Source organism: Jaculus jaculus, chromosome 5 (assembly GCF_020740685.1).
Source record: "Jaculus jaculus isolate mJacJac1 chromosome 5, mJacJac1.mat.Y.cur, whole genome shotgun sequence".
NCBI lineage: Eukaryota > Metazoa > Chordata > Mammalia > Rodentia > Dipodidae > Jaculus > Jaculus jaculus.
The window spans coordinates 73,849,551-73,875,530 of NC_059106.1; the positions used below are offsets into that span (position 1 = coordinate 73,849,551).

Sequence of the window (25,980 nt, forward strand, 5' to 3'; positions counted from 1 at the left end):
GAAGCAGCCACCCAAACTTCACAAAGTGGCCTTTTTTATTATCTTAGGCCTGAGATTTATCTTCCAGACAAACTCCATTTATGAAGTCATAACTTTACCCCCATTTTTATTAAGCACAGACATCTGTATCTGCCAGTTGCATTTCTAGATCAGTGCGATACCCAGTCTACACCATGTGTCTGTAGGGAGCTGACAGAATTTCAATCAAAAGCTGAAGACACTAGCAAGTCTAGTTTGCTGGGGGAGGGTGCCTTATCATGGATAATGGGGTGATTATCCTTTGGCTTTGGGAGATGAAGATAAGAACTCTGAGGTTCAGAGGCCCTCAGCTCTAAGGGCTCCCCTCCCTGATGGCGAGGGGTGTGGCTATGATTGTTTTGCAGGTCACTGAGGCCAGCAGACTCAACCAATTCTCTGGAGTCCTAGAATTAGATGGCAAACTCCATCCCAGAGCTAGAGTACTTTCCAAGGGTCCTTGCGGAATCCGCCCTCTGCTTGCCAACCTTCAATGACAAAAAAGGGGAGCTTTTCTGGGTTACCCATTTCCTTTTTGAATGGTCCAAACATCTTCCTGATGTGGATTCTAAATCCTGTCACCTTGGAAACACCATCTGTTGGCCCTAGATTTCTTCTTGGATCGCCAGGGACACATTTCCCCCTTTCTGCATGCCAGTCTTCTGGGCAACAAAGCCTGCCACTGCATTCCCTCCTCTCACCCGTGCCTGAGTCCTCGTCCAGACCAGGTAGCCCTGGGCTCTTCAGCAGCTCCCTACTGAACATCACTCCCCAGAACATCCTGGCTGCCTCCCTGGAATGCTCCAGTGCCTCAGAACTCAAAGCAGAAGCCTGAGACCCACTGTGGTGCTGGCCTCAACTAGCAGACAGTAGCTGAACTGCAGAGGAAGCACCTGTTGTCTGGTCCTGCTGAGCCAAGTGTCTGCCGACAGCCATCTTTATTTTATTGTTTCGTTGTTTTTTGAGATAAGGTCTTGCCCTAGCCCAGGCTGACTCGGAATTCATTATGCAGCCTGGAACACTGTGATCCTCCTGCCTCTGCCTCCCTAGTGCTGGGATTAAAGGTGTGTGCCACCATACCTGGCCTCATCTTTTTATTTTTTATTTTGTGATGGAATCCAGGGCTTCACATGCTAGGCAAATGCTCTTTCACTTGTTACCCCCCCACCACCATCTTTTTTTTTTTTCAAGGTAGAGTCTCACTCTAGCCTAGGCTGACCTAGAATTCACTATGTAGTCTCAAGGTACCCTCAAACTCATGGCGATCCTCCTACCTCTTTCTCCCAAGTGCTGGGATTAAAGGCATGTGCCACCACACCTGGCTTGCTTTCTTTTTAAATTTTATTTATTTATTTAAGAGAAAGAGACAGAGAATGGGCAGGCCAGGGCCTCCAGCCACTGCAAACGAACTCCAGACACACACATCACCTTGTGCATCTGGCTTACATAGGTCCTGGGGAATTGAACCTGGGTCATTAGGCTTTGCTGGCAATCGCCTTAACCACAAAGCCATCTCTGTAGCCCCAAACCGTCTTTAGAATGGTGCCAATCACAATCTACCTTGGTTCTGGGGGGAAGGGACTGAGACTTAATATCTGGATGGTTTCTTGCAGATAGTTCCAGGCTTGGGCCCAGCTCTCGTGCCTCATCTCATACACTGTGTCTCCATACCTGCTACAGACGTTATGAACAACTTTGGCTTCCAAAGCCAGTGATGGCAAAGCATGCCCGACTGTGCACACCTCTTGGTAAGTGAGAGTTGCACTGGTGAGCCGAGAGAGCAGAGGGCATACCCACAACCTGCGCTAGATGAAGTAGGATGCCCAAGAGTCCTGTCTAGGCACTCCTGGGCTCGGCCCCAGGGCTCTGCCCTGCTTCTTGACAGGTAAGGTCAGGGGAGCCTGCTGCTCCATTAATCAAGCTAAGCACACCTGGCCGAGCACACACCTGGCTGGCCTCAGCCAGCTGTCTCCTGCTCCACTCAGTAGAGCAGCACTCTGGGCTGCACTCTGGTCCTGCTCTGGCAAGGAGGATCAGGGCCTCTGGCAGCCCTGTAATCAGCTTGGTGGCAGCCGGAGCACGTCTGGCCAAGTCTGTGGCTTTCTCTTTTTATCCTGTGAGTTCACAGAGAATAAATGAAGCCCTTACTTCCAAGAAGGTGAGGGAACAGTAAACCAGCTTGTTACCCCACTGTGTGTCCACTTTCTCCTTCCTTTCAGCCCTGAAGCCATCAGGAAGATAGCAGACAGTGTGGCAAGGTAAGGGTCCTGGGCACCAGACTTGGCACTGGTGGGAAGGCAGCCCCACCCGCAGTCTGAATCCATCTGTGTGTGTGTGTGCGTGCGTGCGTGCGGACATGCACGCAGATAATAACATTCCAGAGCCTTCTCATCTCACCGTCCCCCAGATGCCCCACCTTCCTCTACTCCTAACCTGAGTGGCACAGATTTTGTGTAATGACAAGGAAAGGGAACATTCAGTGCCAGGCTTTTAATTACAATTGCTTCGGGCTGCTGGCCTCCATGCTGAACGGCCACATGGAGACTCTTTTCTCACTCCACAAAGTCAACGGAGTCCAGCCTATGGTGCGTGCACTCCACACCTGGAGAGGGTGGGCTGGGCTCGGACAAGTTCACAGTCATCAGAGAAGCTGATCTCGTGCAGCCTGGGCTTTAGGAGCTTCCCAAGCTGATGAACATGCTTGTGGGGCAACTGGGCAATAGATGGGTCTTTGGGAGGAAGGCCAAGCTTTGAAAGGGTGATGATGGTGGGTGACACTGTAGGTATGGTCACATGAGAGGTCCAGCAGTAACCACGTCCCTGGCACTAGATGGTTTACAAAGCCTTCCACTTCCTTGGCCATGATCAAACGTCACATCAGCCCTGCTTAAGTTCAGAGAGGGGATGACTCGCCCAGGGTCACCCAGGCAGAAAGCCAAGACTGGACTCTCAGCCTCTCATTGTGTCCAGCAGTCTCTCCATGAGGTTCAAGGGCCCAGGCCAGGATCCCAGGAGCTCAAGTGCAGCCTGGCAAGGATCAGGCTGCAGCTCCCAGGGCATTGGGGTGGCCCTCCTCAGGGCAGCACTGTAGTGACACTGGTGAGCACTACGTGCTCAGAGACTTTGGAGACGGAGCACTGGCTCTGCAAGGACAAGGACTTGTGGCTGGCAGAGGAACGGGGACTGCGAGCCTTCATAGAGCTGCAGGGACCCAGGCCAGGCAGACAGCAGGAGAAGGCGGCCTTAAATTGCTCCCTGAATTTACCTTGGTTGAGAGACAAAAGACACAGGCTACAAGGAGACAAATGCAACGGGAAGGGGTTTGAGCTGAAGCAACACCCACACAATTCCAGTCAAGCCGCCTGGGTAAAGGCAAAGAAGGAGGGGTAGAGCTGGGTTGGTGAGCCCAAGGCCACCTCGGCACTGCCAGCGAGAGAGGACAGAGGCCCCAAGCGGGTTCCTGAAGCAAAATGCAATTGTCTTGATTCCTTGACTGCACTCTGGCTCAGAGCCTGGCTCAAGACGTGGTGTCTGGCTCAGGAGCCTCAGGTCACCTCTGCCCTTCTTGCCGTGTGTGTGTGTGTGTGTGTGTGTGTGTGTGTGTGTGTGTGTGTAGGGGGCTCAGGATTCACTCTTGCTAACCTTCCCCAGGTCGCTGCCCTCTGATGATGAAATGCACTTGTGCTGCTCCAGGCGCTATCCCAGTACTTCGGCCTCACCCTGGGCGGCTCTTGTGCCTTCTCCTCACTACACCGATGAGATGCACAGAGAAGCTCCGCAGCTTTCCCAGGGCCACTCAGCCAGAAGCTGAACCTGCATCCAACTCTAAGCCCCATCTCTTAAAGGGGAGGATAGAGTGCGAGAAGAGAAACCACACAGCTCTGGGCTTGGACCCATGTGGACCAGGGGAACAGAGGTTTTCTTGGGACCAAACCTGCCTTGATCATGTGTCACCAGCCTGCCATTATTCTGTGTGGTGCCTAGCTCAGGGCTGAGTACACAGTAGGTACTATACTAATATATCTATATCTATACTAATAGATGCCGACCAGACAAAGGAAGGCAGATGTGTCAGGAAGTCTGCCTGACCTGCCCTTCCCTCCCCTGCAAGGCTCCAACCCTCTGTTCTCTCTGGGCTGGGAAGCAGCCAGGCAGCTTTTGTTGAGTAATTCTCGAGCCAAGGCACACTGAGAGTTATACTAGTGACCTCTGATCCCTTCCTGAATGTCTTAAACATTTCTGCAAGATTATTTGTGTCCAAGCTTGAGCAGTCATCTGGATCGGTTCCTAAGAGGCCTGGTCCCCAATCTGAGGTCTGATGAGTCACTTCCGCTGAGCCAAGGGTGGGGGACTAGGCCATTACTCCCACGATTGGGAGGTAAAGGAAAGAGGTAGGAAGTATAGGGCAGCAGACACGAGCCCCATGGTGGGGGATGGAGTCTGGGACTTCCAGCGGAGAGAGCGAAAGGGTTGTTGCGAGGCTCTGACCACCCTGCCAATGTGCCTAGCTACTTCTGCTGGCCACCTCCCTGGTATCTTGCCTCCTGCCCTAGGCAGGACCTCCTAGAGGTGGGCTGCTCTGTCTGCACTGGCCAGAGAGGGGTTTGAGGAAGGTCTTGTGCAAGCACCCTGAAATGGGTGGGGCATGGGAGGCAGCTGGTCTGGGCCCTGTCCTTTCTCTTACATACTTGTCCACAGACCTGCCAGACTCTATCCTGGTTTATAGGGACAGGCCACTGACTAGGACTCACCGATGGGAGATAGGGGAGGCACAATGCGGCTCTCCCCTGTGAGTGGGGGTTCCCAGAGACAGAAGGAACAGGTTCGTCTTCCTCCACCATCCAGGCCATCTGGGAACCACTGGCCACCCTTAGTCACTGCCTGTGCAGCCCACTCACCACTCAGGAAGTTGTAGATGATGGGGTTGGCAGCGCTGTTGGCATACACCAGCCAGTGGGAGAAGGTGAAGCAGGCATAGACAGCTTCCCGATCGCTGGCATGGTGGAACATCCCGAACACCCTAGTGCACGGGGAGAGGGGTGGGGGAATGGTTAGAAGTGGCATGGCTGAGCCGGGGAAGGGTATCCACACAACGTTAGCTAGAAAGTACGAGGGTCTCCACTGCTGTCCACTTGGGGCTCTGATCTGAGTTCTTGACCACAGCTTTGGTCAAGCTCAAGCTCAGATTATGACCAGCATGGGCCCAGGAACTAGGATAAGCTGGTTCAGTCACCAGCAGGGCCCCATCCGCCTTCTCATCATGCCCACAGCAACATGATAACATGGACATCGTTATTCTGGTTAGGGAGACAGGCTCAGAGAAGTACAGTGACATGCCCAGTGGGCCATATGCTTCCACAGACTCAGGGCCCCTCATCAGCTATGTCCCTGGGTCCTTCTGCCTCTGCCGCTGTCCCTCTAGCCCTCTGAGGCTTGCTCTCTCACAGCCTCTTAAGTCTCTCCTCAAGTGTCACAGTCTCAGAGGATTTTCTTTTTGACAAGTCCTCATTATGTATCCCAGGCTTGGCCTTGACCTCAAGACCTTCCTGCCTTGACCTACTGAGTGGTGAGATTGTAGACATGCATCGCCACACCCAGCTTCTAAGAGTGGTCTTCTGAAACCAAACCAAACCAAACCCAGGAACTCCCATTACTGTCACTCTGTTTTCTTTCCCTATTGTATTGTTCCTCATAGCCTGATATGATGCCTGATAACAAACTAATTTTTTTTTCTGTTGATTTTCCTTCTCTTTCACTGCACAGTCTTCATGAAGGCAGGAACTTTGTCACGTACACCTTGTCACCTTAGTACCTGGACGTCCTGGGACTTGATGACCAAGTGAGTGAAGGAATGAGTTTTCGTAATTGCCTTAGGAACTAGGCCTTTTATTACCACACAATGCCTGAGGAGACTGAGTCTCTAAGGAGAGGACATACCCCAAGGTGGAACACAGTAGAGTGAGGAGAACTCCTTCCTCCAGTCCCATGGTTCCTCCCCACTCCACCACTCCCTGGCACTCTCACCTCTTCAGGACATTGAGGACACTGATGGGCAGGTAGCAGAGGGCAAAAACCAACAGCACCACCATCAACATCTTGGCGGTCTTTCTCCGAGCTCGCATCTGCTTCACCTCTGCCAGGAAGGCTCGGGCCCGGGGCTGGGGCTCTGCCAGGCTCAGGCCCTGCCCCTGGGCCTCCAGCTGCTCTGAGGGCCGCTTCCAGTTCCGCACCAGGGCTGAGGTGGTACCTGGGATCTGTCCAACACACACACACACAGTAGTGGTGGGCACTGCTCCTCAAGAGGACTGTCCTTGTTAACTGGGCCACTCCTGGCTGGACCCTGGGGCAGGGTGGAAGTGGCAAGGACAAACCTCTGCAATCAGAGGGAACCTGGTATTTGTGATAATGATGAACATGCCAGACTCGATGAGCACTGGCCTTTTGTTTGTCACAGCTCATTGTGGATGCACCTACATCAATGCTAAAGATGAGGCAACTGAGGCTCAGAGACCTCAGGTCGAAGCCTGCAGTCTCACCATCCTCCCGGCTGCTCATACATCCTCCTTACATCACTAGCTCCATCTTTGGGAATGGGGTGGAGGAGGGGTGGGCTGTGTTGCCCCTGGCCTGTGTTGGACTATGGGAGGCCTGGGGAACAGGAGATAGCAGGGAAGGTCTGGGTCTCAGAGCATGGCTTCCCACCTAGGTCAATGCTCAGGAGCTGGGTCTGGGCTCCTATAGCAAAGGAATTCTTGAAGCCTCTCTTGCCACTAGACTCCAGATCACCCCACAGCCAAGGGGCTTGAATGCAGGAAGCTGAGGTCTAGCACCTGCTCAGACGCTCAAGAGCTATGTGGCTTCCTTGGTTTCCGTAAAGCAAGAAAGACCCCATCCGACTGGCATTCCTGCGAGGTATGTCCTAGGTTTAACCCATCCATCTTCCTACCCACTACTTTGCATGGCTCTGGTGTAGATTCGCACCCTATGTAGACTGTAGGTGGATTTTCCAAATGTAGGTTTCCCTGCCTGCGACCAGTCGCACTCTGGCCCACATCTTCTCACTGCCCACCCAGGTCTCACTGCAGCTAACAGGGGCCTCTGTGTACCCCACTTGCTATGAACCATGACCCCCAGAAAATCCACTGTAAGTACATCTTTAATGAAGGAAGGAGGTCAGGCCTAAAACCAGCAGGACTCTGCCCTCTCTGGCCTTGGCATGGTGAAGTGGACAAGAGAGCCTCATTGGGTAGCTAGATAGTTGTAAGACACAGGATGCAAAGTTTAACTGGGAAAGAACTTGGTGCATGCATCTGGAGTTTGTCTGCAGTGGTTATAGGCCCTCGTGTACCCATTCTCTATGTCTGTATCTTTTCTCTATCTCTCTCTGCTTACAAATAAATTTTTTAAAAAAAATTTTTTTTTTTTTTTTTGGTTTTTTGAGATAGGGTCTCACTCTAGCCCAGGCTGACCTGGAATTCACTATGGAGTCTCAGGGTGGCCTCGAACTCATGGCAATCCTCCTACCTCTGCCTCCCGAGTGCTGGGATTAAAGTCGCGCACCACCACACCCAGCTTAAAAAATGTTTTTTAAAGGCCAGACATGGTGTTGCATGCCTTTAATCCCAGCACTTGGGAGGCAGAGGTAGGAGGATCACTATGAGTTGAAGGCCACCCTGACACTACAAAGTGAATTCTAGGTAGACCTGGGCTAGAGTGAAACCCTACCTCAAAAACTAAAAAAAAGCTGGGCGTGGTGGCGCACACCTTTTCTCCCAGCACTTTGGAGGCAGAGGTCGGAGTATCATAGAGAGTTCGAGGCCACACTGAGACTACATAGTTAATTCCAGATCGGCCTGGACCAGAGTGAGACCCTACCTCAAAGAACCAAAACAAACAAACAAACAAAAACACTTTAAAGCTGGGCATGGTGGAACATGCCTTTAATCCCAGCACCAGGGAGGCAGCAGTAGGAGGGTCGCCTTTAGTTCAAGACCACTCGGAGACTACATAGTGACAGTGAATTCCAAGTCAGCTTGGGCTACAGCAAGACTCTACCTCGAAAAATCAAAAACAAAAAAACACACAAAAAAAACGGGGTTGGAGAGATGGCTTAGCAGATAAGGCACTTGCCTGAGAAGCCAAAAGACCCTGGTTCTATTCCCCAAGACTCATATAAGCCAAATGCATAAGGTGGTGCATGCATCTGGAGTTTGTTTGCATTGGCTGGAGGCCCTATTGCACCCATTCTCTTTCTATCTGCATCTTTCTCTTTCTTGCTTGCTCTTTCAAACAAATAAATAAAAATTTAAAAACATTAAAAAAGTAATATGGAACCCCCCCACCAAAAAAAAAAGTAATGTGGAGAGTGATAGAGTAAGACACTGATATTGACCTTTGGCCTCCACATGTATATGCACAAACACCCACATGTGCACATACACATACACACATACTAGAAAGAAACTGTGGAGCTGGAGAGATGGAAGCCTAAGGACTCATGTTCGACTCTCCAGGTCCCAGGTAAGCCAAACACAGTGATACAAATGTGCAAGATTACACATGAACACAAGGGAACGCAGATGTCTGGAGTTCAATTGCAGTGGCTCGAGACCCTGGCATGCCAATTCTCTGTCTCTCACTCACGCTTTAAGAAAGCAGTTTGTTGGGGTTGCCGCCAAAAAAAAAAAAAAAAAAAAAAAAAAGGAAATAAAAAATAAAGAAATTTAGAACTGAGCCCGGAATTCCAGAAGGCTGAGGCAGGAGGATCAAAAGCCTGGGCAACACTGTCTCAAAATTAAAAAGAAAGAAAAGATGAAGCTGGGGATGTAGCTTGGTGATAGAGTGCTTGCTGAGCACACATGCAGCCTTGGGTTCAGTCATGGCACCACCAAATATACACATATGTACATACAGACATACATATACATACATACATATATACATGATGGTTAAGAGGTCACAAGGCTGGCAGGAGAGCTGTGTGTGTGTGTGAACAATAAATGGCAGCTTCTGACATGAGAAGGATATTAGTTACTCTTGGGCCTCCAGGTCTCCATGTCCCTGGCACTGGCCTTTAAAGTCAGAGGACTGTCTATTCCCTTAGAGCAGCAGCCCACCCACCCTGCTCAGACAGCAACACCAGAGTGGGCCTCACCTGGCGGCCCCAGAGCTTGCGGAAGATCTGGAAATAGGCCATGGCCATCAGGCCCAGTGGGGCTAGGTAGGTGACGATGAAGAAGCAACTGTGGTAGATCTTGGGGTAGAGCTCATCTGTAGGAGATGGAAGAAGATACAAGGGTTAGGCCCAACCTGTGAGCTCCAGCCCACACCGGTTAGCAATGCCATCCTGTCCCAACAAAGGTCAAAACATGACCTTGGGGCACAAGCACCATGACAGAGAGAGAGCTGGGAGCTGCCCAGCCTGGTGGTGTCATCCCGGAGGGGTCCCTAGCAGATGCTCACATGGGAAATGTGCCACCCAGGTGGTACCCCTCCCTGACAGATCCTGCCCTGGGGGGATGTGGTCCAGAGATGACCACCATTACCTGCCCAGCGTTCATCACAGACAGAGAAGAGCCGTGTGCGATTGGCCAGCTCAGGCAGCACACTGCTGCATTCCATGACGGCAGCCTGGGGCACCATGACAGCCAGCGACACAGCCCAGATGCCCAAGATGGAACCACGGGCACGCCGAGCAGTGCTCTTGAACAACAGTGGGTGGCAGATGGCATACCAGCGGTCCAGGGCGATGAAACTGAGGGTCAGCACGGCCACTGACACGGACACGGCCTGCCCCATGGGGACACCACGTCAGAGGCATGGAGAGCGGCTGAGGGGGAGGCACAGCCCAGATCTACCAGTGCAGCAAATCCCCACTCCATCACTTACTGAATGTGTGAATTTGTCAAGTCCCTCACCCTATCTGAGCCTCATCTGTAGAATGGGAATATGGCATCTATCTGGCACAATTCTGGTAAGAATAAATGAAATCATGTGTGGAAACTGTCCAGTCAGAGACTTGGCACATAGTAGGTGCTTCCCTACTGAGGATGACAATATTCATGTTGCTTTCTGTGTGCCAGACACTGCACTCCGTTATCCTCACAGCAACCCACGAGGGTGCTGTGACAGTTGAGGGTACTGGAAATACATGATGCCCTCATCTGTTGTTATTAAGCTCACCAGAGTTAATCAGTTGAGTGGAAAAACTTGAAACTGAGAAATTCAAGAGGCATTCCTCTCACCATGGAATGCCGCCCCTTCCACATGCTGTTGGGAAAGGCTGTATTGTAGGAGTCAGGGACGAGCCTGAGCTAGCAGGGTGGTCAGGCACTACCTCTATGGGTGCTCCTGCCTCCGGGCTACGGGGACAAGATCAAGGGCCGCCGAAAGGCTGTATTGGCCTCTGGCAAGCCCTTCTCTTACTCCACTCACCCTATCTGGGCATCTTTGTGCCCGCACTGGGGAAGGGAGGCCCAGCCAGCTGGAGAGGAGGGAGACATAGTTCTTTCCATCTGCCTTAGATCTGTCCCACTGGGGTCAGGGAGCAGGCCCAGTGAGTACTGGGGTCTGTCACTGTGGGTGCCTGAAGGTGACTGCAGGTGTGCTCACACAGCCATGTATATACATGTAGGGACATATATATGTCATGGGGGGGATGTCTATATGAGCATGGCATCTGTGTTCTTGAGTGTCCAATCTGACTGCCTGGATGACGCTCTAGGGGTCCTGGGCCACCTTGACTTGTCTGAAAGGCAAGCCTGAAGGTCACTGAGATCCACCAAGGGTGGGTTTTGGACAGGTGTAAAGAGGCTCACCTGTAAGTAGGGAATGACTTTACACAGGGCGTGGCCGAAGAGCCATGACTCAGTGATGTCCACCAGCAGGCTAGCGGGCAGGCAGATGGCTGTCACAAGCACATCGGCCAGGGACAGGTTTACGATGAAGTAGTTGGTGACTGTCCTCATGTGATGGTTTCGCCACACTGCCAGGCACACTATAGAAAGCATGGAGGTAAAGAGAAGGCCAGCAGAGCCCTGCTCATCCTAGCTAGGGCTCACCAGCAACGCCCTCCCCCGCTCCCTCCCTCCCCCAGCCAGCAGAAAGGAGGACAGGCTCAGGGCCACCAGCCACCCCCATCCCACCCCCAGGTCCCCAGAGGTAGATGGAGACCTACCTAGTGTGTTGCCCACCAAGGCTATGAGAAACACGGCCACGTAGGCTGCAATGAGAACCCATTCGTACTGCTTTGGGTACAGATAATCTCGCCACAGGTAGCGAAGGAACTCATCCTCATAGTCTGGAGGCACATAGAATGGCTCCCCACTGCCAGTAGGGACCCCCAACTGGGCTTTGGGGGTGGCTGAGGGCTCCATGAGCTCAGGAGCAGTTACAGCTGAGAGGCATCTTGGATTCTGTGGCAGGAGGGTAGGCCAGGCTGGCCCTCAGCCCACTCTCCTTGAGGGACTTGAGTCTTGCACCCAGCTCTTTGGAATCCCAGCCCAGACTTCCTGAAAGGAGGGAGGGAGGGGGGACAGAAGGAGCGACCGAAGGAAAGAACATTAGGAAGCACGCCTGGCATTTCACATGAACACTCTTCATTCGCAAGCAAGTGTCAAATGGAGGAGGGCATCTTACTTTCCTACTCAGCCTCAGTTTCCCCATCCAATGGAGGAGTAAGAGTACCTACCTGCCGCGGCCAAGGTGAGGAGCAGTGAGCTCAAAGGCGTATCAAGTGCTTCACCCAGAGCCTGGCATACCCCGGAAAGCTGGCCATGCAGATGCCACTGGGTATCATTATTGGGGGGAGTCCTGCTTTGTGGATAAACAAATGGAAATACAGAGAGAGGTTGAGCCCCTTGCTCAAGGTCACAAAGCTAAGCCAGCTATGTCTGAGTCCACCAACCATCACAGATTTAGAACCCCAACCCGACTGCAAATATTCACTCTTGAATCAAGTCACAAGCCTTGATTTGGGGCAGGGCAAAAAAAAAAAAAAAAAAAAAGGTCGAGGGAGGTATTAGAGTCCCAGGCCCCGCCCACCAGACCTGCCAGACCATCCCCAGCTGCCACGAGGAGACACACACACACACACACACACACACACACACACACACACAGCTGAGAAGCGTGGGGGGGGGGGGAATGACCTCCCTACCCTTCAAAGCCCCCTTGAAAAGTCCCCTGAACGCCCCAAGGCCGCGATGTTCCCGGGCGGCCGCCAGGGGTCGCTGAGCGGGCGCGGAGGCCGCTCTCCATTCATAAATCCGGCAGCGCTCGGGCCGCTCCCTCCTCGCTGCTCCCTTAGACCCCTCCTCCCTCCCCCTGGCTGGGCAGGGACGACCCCGGACTCCTGTAAGAGGGCCGACGCTCCCCAGAAACCCTCGAGGAGAGAGGGGAGGGGACACCGTCTATCCCGTTTCTCCAGCGGGACCTCCGTGCATCTTGGGGGTGGGGGCTACAGGGTGAAGTGGGGGCGGGGGAGCAAGAGCGCGGGGGGCGGGCTCCCCAGGAGCCGCGGGGGGAGGCGCCGAGTCGGATGGTGACCCAGCCTCCCAGCACCCAGGTTCCCCGGCCCATCCCCGAGGCTAGGCTCCCATCATCCCTCCCCCAGCCCCGCCACGGATCCATTGGAATCCCCATCCCCGGTCTGGGGGTTCCCCCCCAATACCCCGCACCTGTTGGCTCCGGGGGCCCCCCGGGTATTCTCGGTGGCTTGTTCCCCGGGACCTTGTGCCTCGGGCTTCGCCTTCCAGCGGGGAAGGCAAGCTGGCTGCGGGCGGCGGGGCTGGGCAGGGGGCCGGGGGAGGCGGCGGGGCTCGCGGGCCGCGCCGTCCCCCGCTCCGCTCCGGAGGGCTGTGGCTCGGCGCGGGCTCCGGCGGGCGGTGCGCGGCGAGGAGGGGGGCCGGGCGGCCCGGCCCGCGGCGGGAGGCAGGGCGCAGAGGGGAGCCCCGGCCGGCCCGGCTGCAGGACGGCGGAGGGAGATCGATGCTCGCCCCTCGCCTTCCACTTCACGCATCCATCATCCCACCTTCATTCACGCGTCCATCCGTTCATTCATACCGTCCGTAATTCATTCAGTCTTTTCGCTCCTTGGCCGACCCGCATCCGGCGCGCACCCAGGGTGTGCCGGCCGGCCCCTGGGTGGTGTCTGGGGACCACTGGGGTGGAGGTGAGCTCCAGCCTCGGCTCTCCCGGCTGCCTCACCTGGCCGATGAGAACGGTGGCACAGGTGGGTCACAGGGGTGAGGAGCTGCCTGCGCCACCTTCAGCCAAGCGCCAGCTGCAACTGGGGCAGCTAGATCCCTATGTCGCCAGAACTCCCCCCCACCGTTTCCTCATCTTCATGATCTATCTGCCTCAAATCCGTGTTCATACCTACTCACCCCCCCCCCACCAACGCCTCCCAAAACAGGGACGTGAGGTGGACGCAGAAGAGGGGAAGCCAGAGATGCTCATTAATTCAACAAATATTTACCAAGGCTGTGTGCCAGGCAACGAACTTGTAATACAGCTGCCTTTTCTATAGGATACCTGGTGTGTGATCTCATTTCGTCATCACATCAACCTGGTGAGGGAGTTAGTACTGTCCCCATTTTACAGACGAGGGCCTTGGAGACTCATGGTACTGGGCTTTGCCCAACGTTAGCAGAGGGGGATCTGAGGTTCAAGCCTGAGCTCCCTTCGGGTCCACCAGCTTCCCCCACCAGAAGCTCTCAGCCCTCCAAAGGCTCCCGGCTGTGGGAGGGAGGCAGATAACACAGCCAGGTAATTCACCTATAGTGCCCACAGAGCTGGGGGTGGACTGCGGAAAGGCTGTAGAGCAGGGCAGAGGGGCTCGGGCAGAACTTTCTAGAGCAGTAACATCTGCACAGACACTGGCACAGGATGTTCACAGCGATGAGACGATGCCTGCAAAGCCTGCAGCCCAGGGTGTGGTCCTGGGCACTGGTATCGGAAGAGAGAGGACTTTAAGGTAGAGAAATAAACAGAAGATGCAAAGGGTTGCCGGCTAGGCTTCCTGGGAATCCTAGGTAGGTGAAGGGAGCCTCCTGGGTCTCAGGCAGTTTTCTTGACCACTTCCTCCCCTGGGACAGTACCTCCCCAATCAGACAGGCTAGCCTTTCACAACTCTCCCCTCCTGGAGCTGTGATCAGCCTCAGCATGGTCACTCTGCAGTCAGAAGGAACCCCTTCACAAGGTGCTGGACGGCGCAGATGCGCTATCAGGCAGGGAGTGCGTGGGAGGAAGGCTGCAGCCGCGCCCCTGCCAGTCCAGTGACCTTCACTTCTGAGACCAGAAGGGAGGGTTGAAGCGAAGTCACAGGCAGGACTTTGTCCAGGGGTATCTGTCTATGCAGGGTGATGGGATCCCTGGGGTGCTAAAACTGTCCAGTCTGCCCTGGGTATTGCCAGAGGCAGGGAACGAGGGAGGGGCTGGAGAGAAGAGTGGCCGGCAGGTGCATGCGTGTGCATCTGTGTGTGCTCTGTGTTAGAGCTGCTGTGTTCGCAGAAGGGCTGTGAGGGGACATCTAGGGAATCTAGGGTGTTTGCCTCTGTGCAGGTGGGTAGAGGTCAGGCTCTTGGCTGATGACTTGGAGGCAGGGGAGAGGGTGGCTGTCACTCTGGCTGGGATATGTCTGTGAGGGTCTTGATTTGACCCTGGGTTGTGGTGGTGTTTTCACAGAGAGTATCCGTCCCTCCTTGTGGATCTCAGTGTGCAGCTGTGGCTTTGACCAGCATTGGCCTCACAGTGTGGGAATGTGAGTGTGGGCATGCCTTTGTGTGTGTGGCTGTGCTAGTGTGCACGTGGAACTTAGTACGTCTGTTCCCACGTGATGACTCATCCCTCCACACTACCCTGTCATCTGGAGCTGCAAACATTTGCCATGGAGAGGCTGGGGAGGGGGCCGGGCACGTGGGGGGGGGGATGGGAGATAGTCAAACAGCAGCTGCTGTAAGCAGCAGCCAGAATGTGGAAGTCCCAGACCCATGCGTGTCTGTGTGGGCAGTCCAGGCTCCGCATCCAGCCCCACTCAGAGCTGCCATCAATCAGGGCCTCCTAGAAACCCTGGGCTAGAGTGAGCAAGGAGCCTTAGGTTCCCCCTACCCCCAATCAATGTACCTAGGAGTGTATGGGAGCGGGGTCTGGCTGGGTTTTTCCCAACCTCACTCGGAATACCCAGTATTATGGAACCAGCCCCTTCATCCTGGAACAAGAAACCCCAAGTGCCAACTTTTCCTGGGTGTCCCAAAGATGGCTGCTCCCCAGGCCAAGGAGTCATGAATGACTCTATAAGGGAGCAGATCTTATCTCTTCTTCCCCTGTCAGATCCTGGCCAGCAAGAGGCTGGGGGTCCCAGGTTCCACTGGTCCTGAGTCAGGTGTCCTGACTCAGCTACAGGCTGCTGGTGGGAAGGCCAGTCATTGGGCCTATATGGGCATGAGAGAGAGAGACCCTAGATGTTTGCTTGGAATAAATCTTGGGGTCCTGGTAGCTGGTGATGATCTGTCAGACCCACAGGAGCTGCAGTTGTTTGGTTATTGGGCCCAGCAGCACTGGCCTCTGGGAGTCCCTGGCTGAGTGCCAGTGCCCAAGGGGAACCAGGGGCTTTGAGTATTCTGTCTCTGGTTAGGCTTTCAGCCCTGGTGGTATCCTCTGCTCAGGGGGGATGGCCTGAAGCCTTGCCTTTGCTGGAGCTGTCTATCAACTGATGTCCACACGACCTCTTTCTGGAACCAGTCAGATCCAGCCTTGTTGATCTAATCCTGAGCCTCTGAGCCACAGGTCCTTGTCACATCCATCTTCAAATGTCAGCCCAGGCACTGTCCCCAGGTGCTGGCTCCCCCTCCTTTCCATTTCCAGTGTGACTTACTGTAACCTCTGTCTGGCTATGACTAGAGCAATTGAAAGGTAATTGGGTTTTCAACTTGTGGGTGCTCATACTGTGGGTAGGAGATTCTGGGCAGGGAGCAGAGGTCAGAAAATGGTAGGTAGGGAGGGCAATGTTCTTGGCTATGGCCCAGAAAGGGAGTTCCAAGGGCTGGGTCTGAGGAAGTCATTGAGACAGCTGTGGAGTTTGGGTCCTGGGGCCCAATCACTGGCTTCTGGGAAGGGCTGGCCAAGATTTCATGCCTGGGAGGGAGGAGACCCAGACATCCTTTGTCTTCTATGTCTAGACTGCACCTTCATCCTCTGTTCCTTTTCCCTTCTGTGTGTGTGTGTGTGGGGTGGGGGGGACTCCTTCGGTCCTGAGGAGCTTAAAGGGACCAGCATCCACAGGGAGAGGATGGGCTGTGGGCCAAGTCAGGACCCTCGGAGATTTAGAAAGTGTTTCCCAACCTGGGGTGGGCAGGTTAGAAGGGACTTGCTCACTTAGCTTACTCAACAAACCCTGAAGGCCAGGTAGCAGGGAGGGACCCTTTGGCTTAGGCTGGGGATGCCCCCCTGTAGACAAAAGGTTGGGCACTCTGGAATGCATGGGGGAAGGTTTCCTGTGGAGGAAGGGCCAGAGAGGATGGGTTTGTGACCCACAGTGATAGTATGCATGAGCATACGAAGAAAACCAACCAGCCTACAGTGGGTGAAATCTGGTGTTGAGGGTCTGCCAGGTGCACAGGCTTTGGGTCTCTTTGCTTCCTACTGTGTGCTCCAGGGATAGTCAAGCCCATGCCTCTGTAACTCTGAAACAGGTTAGATAATGGTTCCCAGAGATGCCTACATCCTAACAGTGATAGAGCACTTGCCTAGCGTGTGGAAGACCCTGGATTCTACCCTGACACTGCAGAGAGAAAGAAAAATAAATAAATAACAATGATTAAGATGGTAAATTTGGGCCGGAGAGATGGCTTAGTGGTTAAGCGCTTGCCTGTGAAGCCTAAGGACCCTGGTTCGAGGCTCGATTCCCCAGGACCCACGTTAGCCAGATGCACAAGGGGGAACATACATCTGGAGTTCGTTTGCAGTGGCTGGAGGCCCTGGCGTGCCCATTCTCTCTCTCCCTCTCTCTCTCTCTCTCTCTCTCTGCCTCTTTCTCTCTCTGTCTGTCACTCTCAAATAAATAAATAAAAATAAACAAAAAAATTTTTTTAAAGATGGTAAATTTGGGGATTTGGAGTCTGAGGATGTAGCTCAGTGCTTGCCTAGAGTTTGCAAGGCCCTGGGTTCTATCCCCAGCACTGTAAAAATATAAGCAAAATCCACGTCCCTATCCCTCAGACCAGTGAAGGAGTCTCATGGTAAGGGGGACTGTGCATATATGACTCAGTTAAGGCTCTTGAGATGGAACAATTGTCTTGACCCCCTAAGCAAGGTCCAATGTAACCACAAGGGGCTTGCAAGAGGGAAGTGGAAAGGAAGCGGGAGTGGCATGCAGGGACCACGGGAGGAGAGAGGCTGAGCAAAGTTCTCAAAGCTGAGCACTCTGGACAGCCTTTAGCCTTTGAACCTGGACAGACAGGTGCAGCCACTCCCCAAAGCCCCCAGGAGGAGCACGGCCCTGCAGATCTCCTGATTATTGCCCCACAAGCGTTATTTAGGACGTGGGCTTCGGCCTGGAAGGAGAGAAAGTGTGTGTTACTTTAAGTCTCTATATTCATGGTCCTCTGTGACAGCAACAGTTGGAAAACAGCGCCCCATCCCCCCACGCCTTCCGCACTCCCTCCCCATGTCACGGGTTAAGATGAGATGACGGGTGCTTTGGCCTTGGGGAAGCTTGCTGGTGGACTTGCTGAGACCAGGCAGGTGTGCAGAGCGGCAGGACTGGACAGCAAGGTGGGCACTGGCGCCGGCAGGCACATGAGCATTCAACACTAATTTCATGTTCTAAACATCAAAGTGGTCATTGGGGAAAAATCAGAGGACTGTCAGACAGTCTTATGCTTAACTGAGGAGTCTGGTATTGCTTATATTTTGAAGCACATATTAGTGTAGGGGGACTGTTAGAGATTAAAATTGTAAAATAATAATCAAATATTAGTAGTAACACTGGTGTGTGGGTTTTTTGGGAGGGGATTGTTCTTGTTGTTTCTGAGGCAGGCTGTCACTCTAGCCCAGGCTGGCCTTGAACTCACAGTGATATTCCTACCTCAGCCTCCTGAGTGCTGAGACTAAAGGTGTGTGGCATCATGCCTGGCCTTGGCGTGATATTGTAATGCAGACATATCTAGGGGAAGAGAAGAAAAGGCCTGTTCTGGAAGTGGTCAGGGCGGTGAGCTGGACAGGTAGAGAGCTGGGCAGAGGGTCTAACTAACCTAAGTCCTCAGATCTCTCTGTCTTTGCTTTTTGTTTTTCTCGAGGTAGAGACTTGCTCTAGCCCAGGCTGGCCTGGAATTCACAGGATGACCTCAAACTCACAGCAATCCTCCTATCTCTGCCTCCCAAGTGCTGGAATTAATGGTGTATGCCACTATGCCTGGTAGATATTTGAGAAAAGGCTTGAGTAGTAGAGAAAACACCAAAGTAAAGGAAGAAAAAAAAACTAGAAGCAACTTGGGCTGTGTCTTGAGGGAAGAATAGGAGGTATTTCAGGCACGGGGAAGATAGCACAGGAGAGGAATCACATGACACAAGGCCTGTTATCAAATTCGCATTTAATTTGACCCCCACCCCATGGTGCTCCCAAGAGGAGCCATGAAAAATAGGGGGCTGGGTGAAGGGCTGGCTTGGAGCATAGCTACAGAGTTACATGCGATCCATCACCGCGGTAGTGCAGGCCTGAGAGTGGAAATGCAAGGTGGGAAGCAGGTAAACTGCCTTGCCTGGCAACCCAAGACCATTAGAAATGAATGAAGAATACATGCTCCTTCTAAAATAATCAAATCATTCAGAAGAAAATAAAATAAAATCATGTTTAATGATGTTGAGTAGCTACAGATTTTTGTATTAGAATAACAGCTACTATGACAAATGACATTGGTGTAGAAAGATGAATCTCTCTCTTTCTCTCTTTTCCATCCAGGGCTGGTGACTCCACCATGACTAAGGAGGTCAGAATTCTGTCAGGAGGAGAGTACTGTGGCTGTGTGCACAAATGCTGGAGCCACACTGTCTGGGTTTCCATGGTGGGTCAGCTGTTTGACTGCTGTGTGACCCTGGGCATGCCACTTAACTTCTCTGTGTTGGATTTCATCATCTGCAAAATGGGAACAATATAGTTCCAATTTGTAGTAAGGAGAATAGGGTACCCCAAGGATGCCTATACCCTTATTGCTAGAATCTGTAGCAAAAAAAGGACTTTGTAGAAATGAGTGAAGAATTTAGAGATGGGGATGTTATCTTGCTCACCCCGGTGAGCCTAATGGATTCAAAAGAGGTTTTAACTGGGTTTGGTGGTGCACACCTTTAATCCCTACCTGTGCACTAATAAATAAATGGCTAAAATTTATTAAAAAAAATAGAAATAGCCGGGTGTGGTGGCGCATGCCTTTAATCCCAGCATTTGGGAGGCTGAGGTAGGAGAATCACTGTGAGTTTGAGGCCACCCTGAGACTACATAGTGAATTCCAGGTCAGCCTGGGCTACAATGAAGCCCTACCTCAAAAAAAAAAAAAAAAAAAAAGAGGCTTTATAAGAAGGTTTGCAGGGAGATGTGCTGACAAACACAGCTGTAGAGGTGTGAGGAAAGGGGTCATGAGCCAAGGGAGGCAGGAAGCCAGTAGAAACTGGGCAAGGCAAGGACGTTGAGGTGGCCCTGCTGACAAACTGACTTTAGACATCTGACCCCTAAATGTATAAGAGAATAAGTAAATCCATGGATTTTGTAGATATGTGTATATATGTGTGCATGTATAAACTGTATAATATATATATATATATATATATATATATGAACACGTGTGCTCCAGTTCATGTGTGGGGGTCAGAGGACAACCTCAGGGTGTCAGTTTTGCTCCTTTTTTGCCATTGCTATCACCAAACTAGCTTGAGGTTTGGGATTCTGACTGACTCCCATAGTTATAGGCATGCTGGGATTAGAGATTAGTGCTCTGGGAGTGGGGGCAGAGGCAGGTTCGAGGTAGGGTTATGCTATAGCTCAGGCTGACCTGGAATTCACTATGTCATCTCAATGTGGCCTTGAACTCAAAGCAATACTCCTACCACTGCCTACCAAGTGCTGGGATTAAAGGTGTGCACCACCATGCTGGGCTCAGCAGGTGCTTTTAACAGCTGAACCACCTCCCTAGCCTCATCTTTTAAAAAAAATTAAATATTTTATTTATTTGCACACAGAGATACATACAGGGGGAGAGAAAGAGAATGGGCGTGCCAGGTTCTTTAGCCACTGTAAATGAACTCCATATGCATGCACCACCTTCAGTAGCTGGCTTTTCATGGATACTAGGGAATTAAACCCAGGTCTTTTTTGCTTTACAGGCAAGTGACTTAACTGCTAAGCCATCTCTCCAGCCCCCTCATGTTGTTTTAAGCTGCTAAGCTTGCTGTACTTTTTTTAAAAAAAATATTTTTGTTTAGTTATTTGCAAGCAGAGAGAGAAGAGAGACAGACAGATAGAACTGGCATTCCAGGGCCTCCAGCTGCTGCAAATTTTAGATGCATGCACCACTTTGTGCATCTGGCTTTATATGAGTACCAGGGCCTAGAACCCAGGTTGTTAGGCCTTGCAAGCAAGTGCCTTAACCACTGAGCAATCCCTCCAGCCTAGCTTGCTGTACTTTGTTCCAGCAGCCAGACATCCTCACAGCGTGAGTTAATACTTGCAAAGCACTTAGTAAAATGCCCAACATGGTTGTTAGTATCTAATGTGTGTGACTATTATTATTTATGGAAACACTCTTGGTCTGGGTCAGAGATGGCGGCTCACATCCATATTCCAAGTCACAGACAGATGCATCATTTCTCCATATATCCTGGTGGCCTGAACTTGGTCACATGTAGCTGCAGAGGAGTTTTAGAAATATTTTTTCCTGGAAGGTCATTTTGGAAGATTCCCAACTAAAACGTATGGATATTTGACAAAAGGTAGTAAGAAAGGTGGTCATTGGCGAAGTGTCCCCTCCCGCATTGGAAAAGTTCACAGAGTCTGGCATGGCTGCTTCTGTGAAAGATGAAAGCCCAGCCTTAGTAGCGTCCCCGTAGTCTGGTTAGGTGCACATGTCCCCAGCTTTTCTTTCTGGTGTTATAATAGAAGTTATAATAGAAGTAGAAGGGATTTATTCTAGACACTATCTATTGTTTGGTTGCAGAGCTGAGGAATTGAGGGCCTCTGATATACTAGGTGAGTATTCTGTCACTGAGTTTGGTCCCCAGCCCTTGGCACCATGAATTGTATGCGGTATTTCTGCATTCCCCGCTGTGTAAACTGAGACACCCTTTGCCCCCCTCACCCTTATTCCCTCCCTCCCTCTCTTCCTCTCACCTCTGTGGAAAGCACTGCATTTGCATCTGGTTCTGTCTTCATAATTAAAATGGTCTACTTCTGTATATTGTCTACCTCTGAATTTCAAATATTGAAAATCAGTAAAGCATTTTTTAAAAAATATGATTATGTAGACATTATTCTCTGTGGAGCCCACTAGCATTCCGGAACCCATAAAGAAATTATAATCTTACGGTTTAAATACTGCTTGAAGGGACATGCTCCAGGCTTCAAGTTCAAGTGTATTCTCCTAAGCTCCCTGCAATACTTAAAGTCATGTTATATTTTAATTTGTTTCATATTTGGGCCATGACTTTCTTATACAACTTTTTGTTCTCATGGAAGCTTATAATTAATTTTCTCTTTTCTTCTTTAGAGAAGAAACATGTGCCTTTTAAATCAGGCCATTAAATTTTTCCAGCTTCTTAATTACATTATTTGTTGAATGAAGCCCATTTTCTTTAAGACTTTTTCTTCCCCAAATCCTCAGACTTCCTGTTCTAATTTTGACTGATGGCTCTCTGGACCTCTGACATTTGTAGTTATTGGACTCCTGGGTTAATTCCAGTGCTTTGGGAATCTGTTAAGTACCCCTTTCTTGGAATATGTCTGTCTTGTTAGAATCTATCTTAAAACAACATATAAGCAGTGCATGGAAGGATGGCTTTCTGAGTCCCTGTGTGAGAACAAATGTCTTTCATTTGTCCTTACACTGCCTGAGTGGGGAAGCTCGCCCAGCAAACTTCAGTGGAGGCTGTTAGCTTGCACATTAGACAAGTGCCTCAAGTTTCCACCCCAGACCAGGACAAGGAGGGATTTATTCTAGATATCAACACTCCCACTTGGACTCCAGGCTTATGAGAAAACCCCTCTGTCTCAGGAAAGTAGTTCTCTCTTCATTTTAAAATGTGGCCTCTGAATGCTCCAGGTACGCGTGTTTGGGGCGGGAGGAAGTTGGTGGCTGAGGCTGGCTTGCTATGTACTGAGCAGGCTTTAGAATGAGTATTTCCCAAACTTTTCTTATTTTCATTCTCACACTACATCCTGTATTATAATTACTCATGATACTGTCTTTAAAGTAAGGATCCTAGCCCTGTCCTGGAATCTACACACTTGCAAGTTTAATGTTATAGGTGTAACTATGCAACTCTCTCTTTCTTTCCCTTTTTCTTCTTTCTCTTTCTCTTCCTCCCTCCCTCCCTCCCTCCCTCCCTCCCTCCCTCCCTCCCTCCCTCCCTCCCTCCCTCCCTCCCTTCCTTCCTTCCTTTCTTCCTTTCTTTCATTTACTAAGTCAAGTCCTCATTGGGCTGGAACTCACCTGATTAGACTGGCTGGCCAGTGAGACCCAGGGACCCACCTGTCTCCACCATCCCAGTTCTGTGAGATAACAAGCATGTGCCATCACACCCGGTTTTTAAATTCATTTTTATTTATTTACTTGAGAGTGACAGACAGAGAGAAAGAGGCAAAGAGAGAGAAAGAATGGGCATGCCAGGGCCTCCAGCCACTGCAAACGAACTCCAGACGCGTGCGCCCCCTTGTGCATCTGACTAATGTGGGTTCTGGGGAATCGAACCTCAAACCGGGGTCCTTAGGCTTCATAGGCAATCGCTTAACCGCTAAGCCATCTCTCCAGCCCCCGGTTTTAAAATTTAATATTTATTTATCTATTTTGTGAGTGAGTGTGTGTCTCTCTGTGTGTACACCAAGGCCTCTACAGATAGAATGACAGACGTTTGTACCACTTTCACTTTTTTGCTCTGGCTTTACATGGGTAGCTGTCGAAATGAACCCTGGGCTGGCAGGCTTTGGAAACAAGTACCTTTAACCATTGAGCCATCTCTCCAGCCCCATGCCCAGTTCTTTTACACAGGCTCTGGGGACTGAACTCAGGTCCTCATGCTTGTAAAGCAAGCACTTATTTGACTGAGGTATCTCCTTAGCACCCCATATTTTTGACACAGTCTTATATTCTAGACTGGCCTTGAACTATGTAGCTGAGGATGACCTTGACCTCCTGCTCTTCCTGGTTCAATTGTCTAAATGCTAGCATCATAGGTGAAGACCACTATGCCTGGCTATGGCTGTAATTTCTAATCTACACACTACTAATAATGTAACTATTGGAATAACAGGTTTATTCATCTACCACTAAATGCCACACACAGCAGAGGTACCTGCCTGCACTACCCTTTGGAAGGACATTTCTCTGATTGTTTACACTTTTATTACCTGCTAATCAATTACCTGAGCAATTGATTCTTTCTGTTCAGGCTGGTTTAAACTCCCCAGAGGATCTCTTTTAAACAGCCCTTCTCCTCACTCAGGTTCTGACAGACTGGGAAACAAAGCCAATGAGTAATGATGGAAGACAAAATGTCCTTTTCATTATCGCTTATATAAAATGGCAGGCCTAGCTGTGGGCGAGAGTTAAGAGGTCACTAATCAAACCTGGGTCACAGCCACCCTGACTGGAGAAGAGAAGAACTTGACCCTGTCTCTCATGTGGTGAACCATAGCCTTGTTCAGACCTCTCCTATCTGCTCTGGGTGTCCTGGTGGGTCTAGCCATGTTGATGACGTGACCAGGGTCTTTTCAGGAGCTGAAGAGCCTCCAGGGAGAGAGAATCTTCCCATAGACCAAGCAGTAGGACACTGAGAACTTGACCTGGTGACAGATTCTCTGTCATCAGAAAGGAAAGGTTTTGGGGAATTGCAGGTAACTATGACAACCAAGTACCATAGGCTCAGGTACATATTCAGGGAGTGGAAAGTCCATATCTTACACAAATTGCTTCAAATGATAGAAAAAGAGGAGAAAGTACCTGCTGCGTTTTCTGGGGCTGGTTCAACCTTGATACCCCATCTAGCTGTGGACAGTGAGAGCCAATAAGGTTATAGGTTAAATTCAGTGATGGTTATAGATTTAAATATCCAAATACATGGCTATTAGTAAATGACTAATGAGTTGGGCTTCTTGTAAGGATGCAAACCAATTTTAACATTTAAAAAACTCATGTTAAAAAAATAAAAATTAAGCCAGGCGTAGTGGCACACGCCTTTAATCCCAGCACTCGGGAGGCAGAGGTAGGAGGATCACTGTGAGTTCGAGGCCTCCCTGAGACTACATAGTGAATTCCAGGTCAGCCTGGTCTATAGAGTGAGACTCTACCTTAAAAAAAATAAATAAATAAATAAAAAATAAAAATTAAATTGTCATGTTAGAGTCGGGCATAGTGGCGCATGCTGTTAATTGCACCACTTGGGAGGCAGAGGTAGGAGGATCACAGTAAGTTCAAGGTCACCCTGAGATTACACAGTGAGTTCAGGTCAGCCTGGGCTAGAGTGAGACCCTACCTCGAAAAAAAAAATTGTCCTGTTAAGTCATGACATGCACCGAATGACAGACAAATATTCTTCTGTTATGTAAAATGACCCTGAAGAAACAGCACTTGATAAGATTAAGCAGCCTGGGACTGGGGATATAGCTTAGTTGATACAATACTGGCCTAGCATACAGGAGACCCCAAATTGGATCCCTAGCACTACATAATACTGGGCATGGTGGAAGCCAGAGGATCACAAGTTCAAGGTAATCCTCAGCTGCATAACAAATTTGAGGCCAGCCTGAGATACATGAGACCCTAAATTTAAAAAATTATTCAATTAAAAAAAATTTTTTTAGAGACAGTGCATGTGCAAGAGCAACAGACACAGTGACAGAAAGAGAATTGGTGAGCCAGGGCCTGAGCCACTGCAACCGGACTCCTGATGCTTCCGCCACCTAGTGGGGACATGTGACCTTGTGCTTGCCTCACCTTTGTGCATCTGGCTTACGTGGGATCTGGAGAATCGAACATGGGTCCTTAGGCTTCTCAGGCAAGCACCTTAATGACTAAGCCATTTCTCTAGCCCAAATTAAATAGTTTTACCAGGTATAGTGGCACATGCCTTTAATCCCAGCACTTGAGAGGCAGAGGTAGGAGTATCACTGTGAGTTTGAGGTCAGCCTGGGACTACAGAGTGAATTCCAGGTGAACCTGAGCTACAGTAAGACCCTACCTCAAAATATATATATATCAGCTTGTAAAAATTCTGAGCAAAGTAGGAACAATCTGGAATTTCCTTAACCTGGCAAAGGGGACCTTATTAACACCAGTAAATGTACTCTTTACTGGTAAAAACTTAAAAGCATCCTTTTTAATTCAAAATCCATCCTCTCGCTCCACAATGCACGACCCATATACCTCAACAAGGAGGGGCCAATGGAGAGGGGGTAGGTCATGGATGAGCCTAATAATGGTACCAAACTGCCTGTACTTGCACAATAGAAAACTAATAAATAAAATAAAATAAAATAAAAATCCATCCTCTCCATTAGTAGTTATGAAATGTATCAAGCATGATTATCTTATGCTCTATGAAACATTAGAAGCTTCCTTGGGACTGGAGAGATGTCTCAGTGATCAAGTGTGCTTGCTTGCAAAGCCTTCTGACCCCAGTTGGATCCTTCACAGCAAGTGATGCCAGATGCAAAGTGGTGCATGTGCCAGTGATCCCATTGTCTTCAACCACGGAAGGCTGAGCCAG

General features: G+C 50.6%; 1 protein-coding gene across 5 annotated transcripts; it reads right to left on the minus strand.

Moving 5' to 3' along the window:
* Positions 1–365: 365 nt before the first annotated feature.
* On the minus strand, positions 366–13,429 carry Hcrtr1 (hypocretin receptor 1). 5 transcript variants are annotated; one of them, XM_045148644.1, is made up of 9 exons: positions 12,693–12,824; positions 11,705–11,826; positions 11,192–11,525; positions 10,833–11,011; positions 9,561–9,804; positions 9,170–9,285; positions 6,040–6,269; positions 4,914–5,035; positions 366–503 (listed from the first exon to the last, which is right to left on the minus strand). In XM_045148644.1, exons 3-9 carry the CDS (start codon positions 11,388–11,390, stop codon positions 454–456), a joined length of 1,140 nt encoding a protein of 379 aa, XP_045004579.1. In that variant the 5' UTR covers positions 11,391–11,525; positions 11,705–11,826; positions 12,693–12,824; the 3' UTR covers positions 366–453. The 5 variants fall into 5 exon arrangements, with proteins under 5 accessions (XP_045004579.1, XP_045004577.1, XP_045004576.1 ...); XM_045148642.1 differs by lacking the exons at positions 366–503; positions 12,693–12,824 and adding exons at positions 2,491–3,280; positions 13,078–13,429; XM_045148641.1 differs by lacking the exons at positions 366–503; positions 12,693–12,824 and adding exons at positions 2,491–3,280; positions 13,078–13,429 and having other exon boundaries at positions 11,705–11,829.
* Positions 13,430–25,980: the final 12,551 nt, after the last annotated feature.

Coding starts and splice junctions, on each gene's coding strand:
- Hcrtr1 (XM_045148642.1), bottom strand. CDS start 11,390: ATGGAGCCCTCAGCCACCCCCAAAGCCCAGTTGGGGGTCCCTACTGGC. Junction 9,805..10,832: donor AAGTCATTCCCTACTTACAG/GTGAGCCTCTTT, acceptor CCCATGGGGCAG/GCCGTGTCCGTGTCAGTGGC. Junction 9,286..9,560: donor CTGTGATGAACGCTGGGCAG/GTAATGGTGGTC, acceptor CATCTCCTACAG/ATGAGCTCTACCCCAAGATC.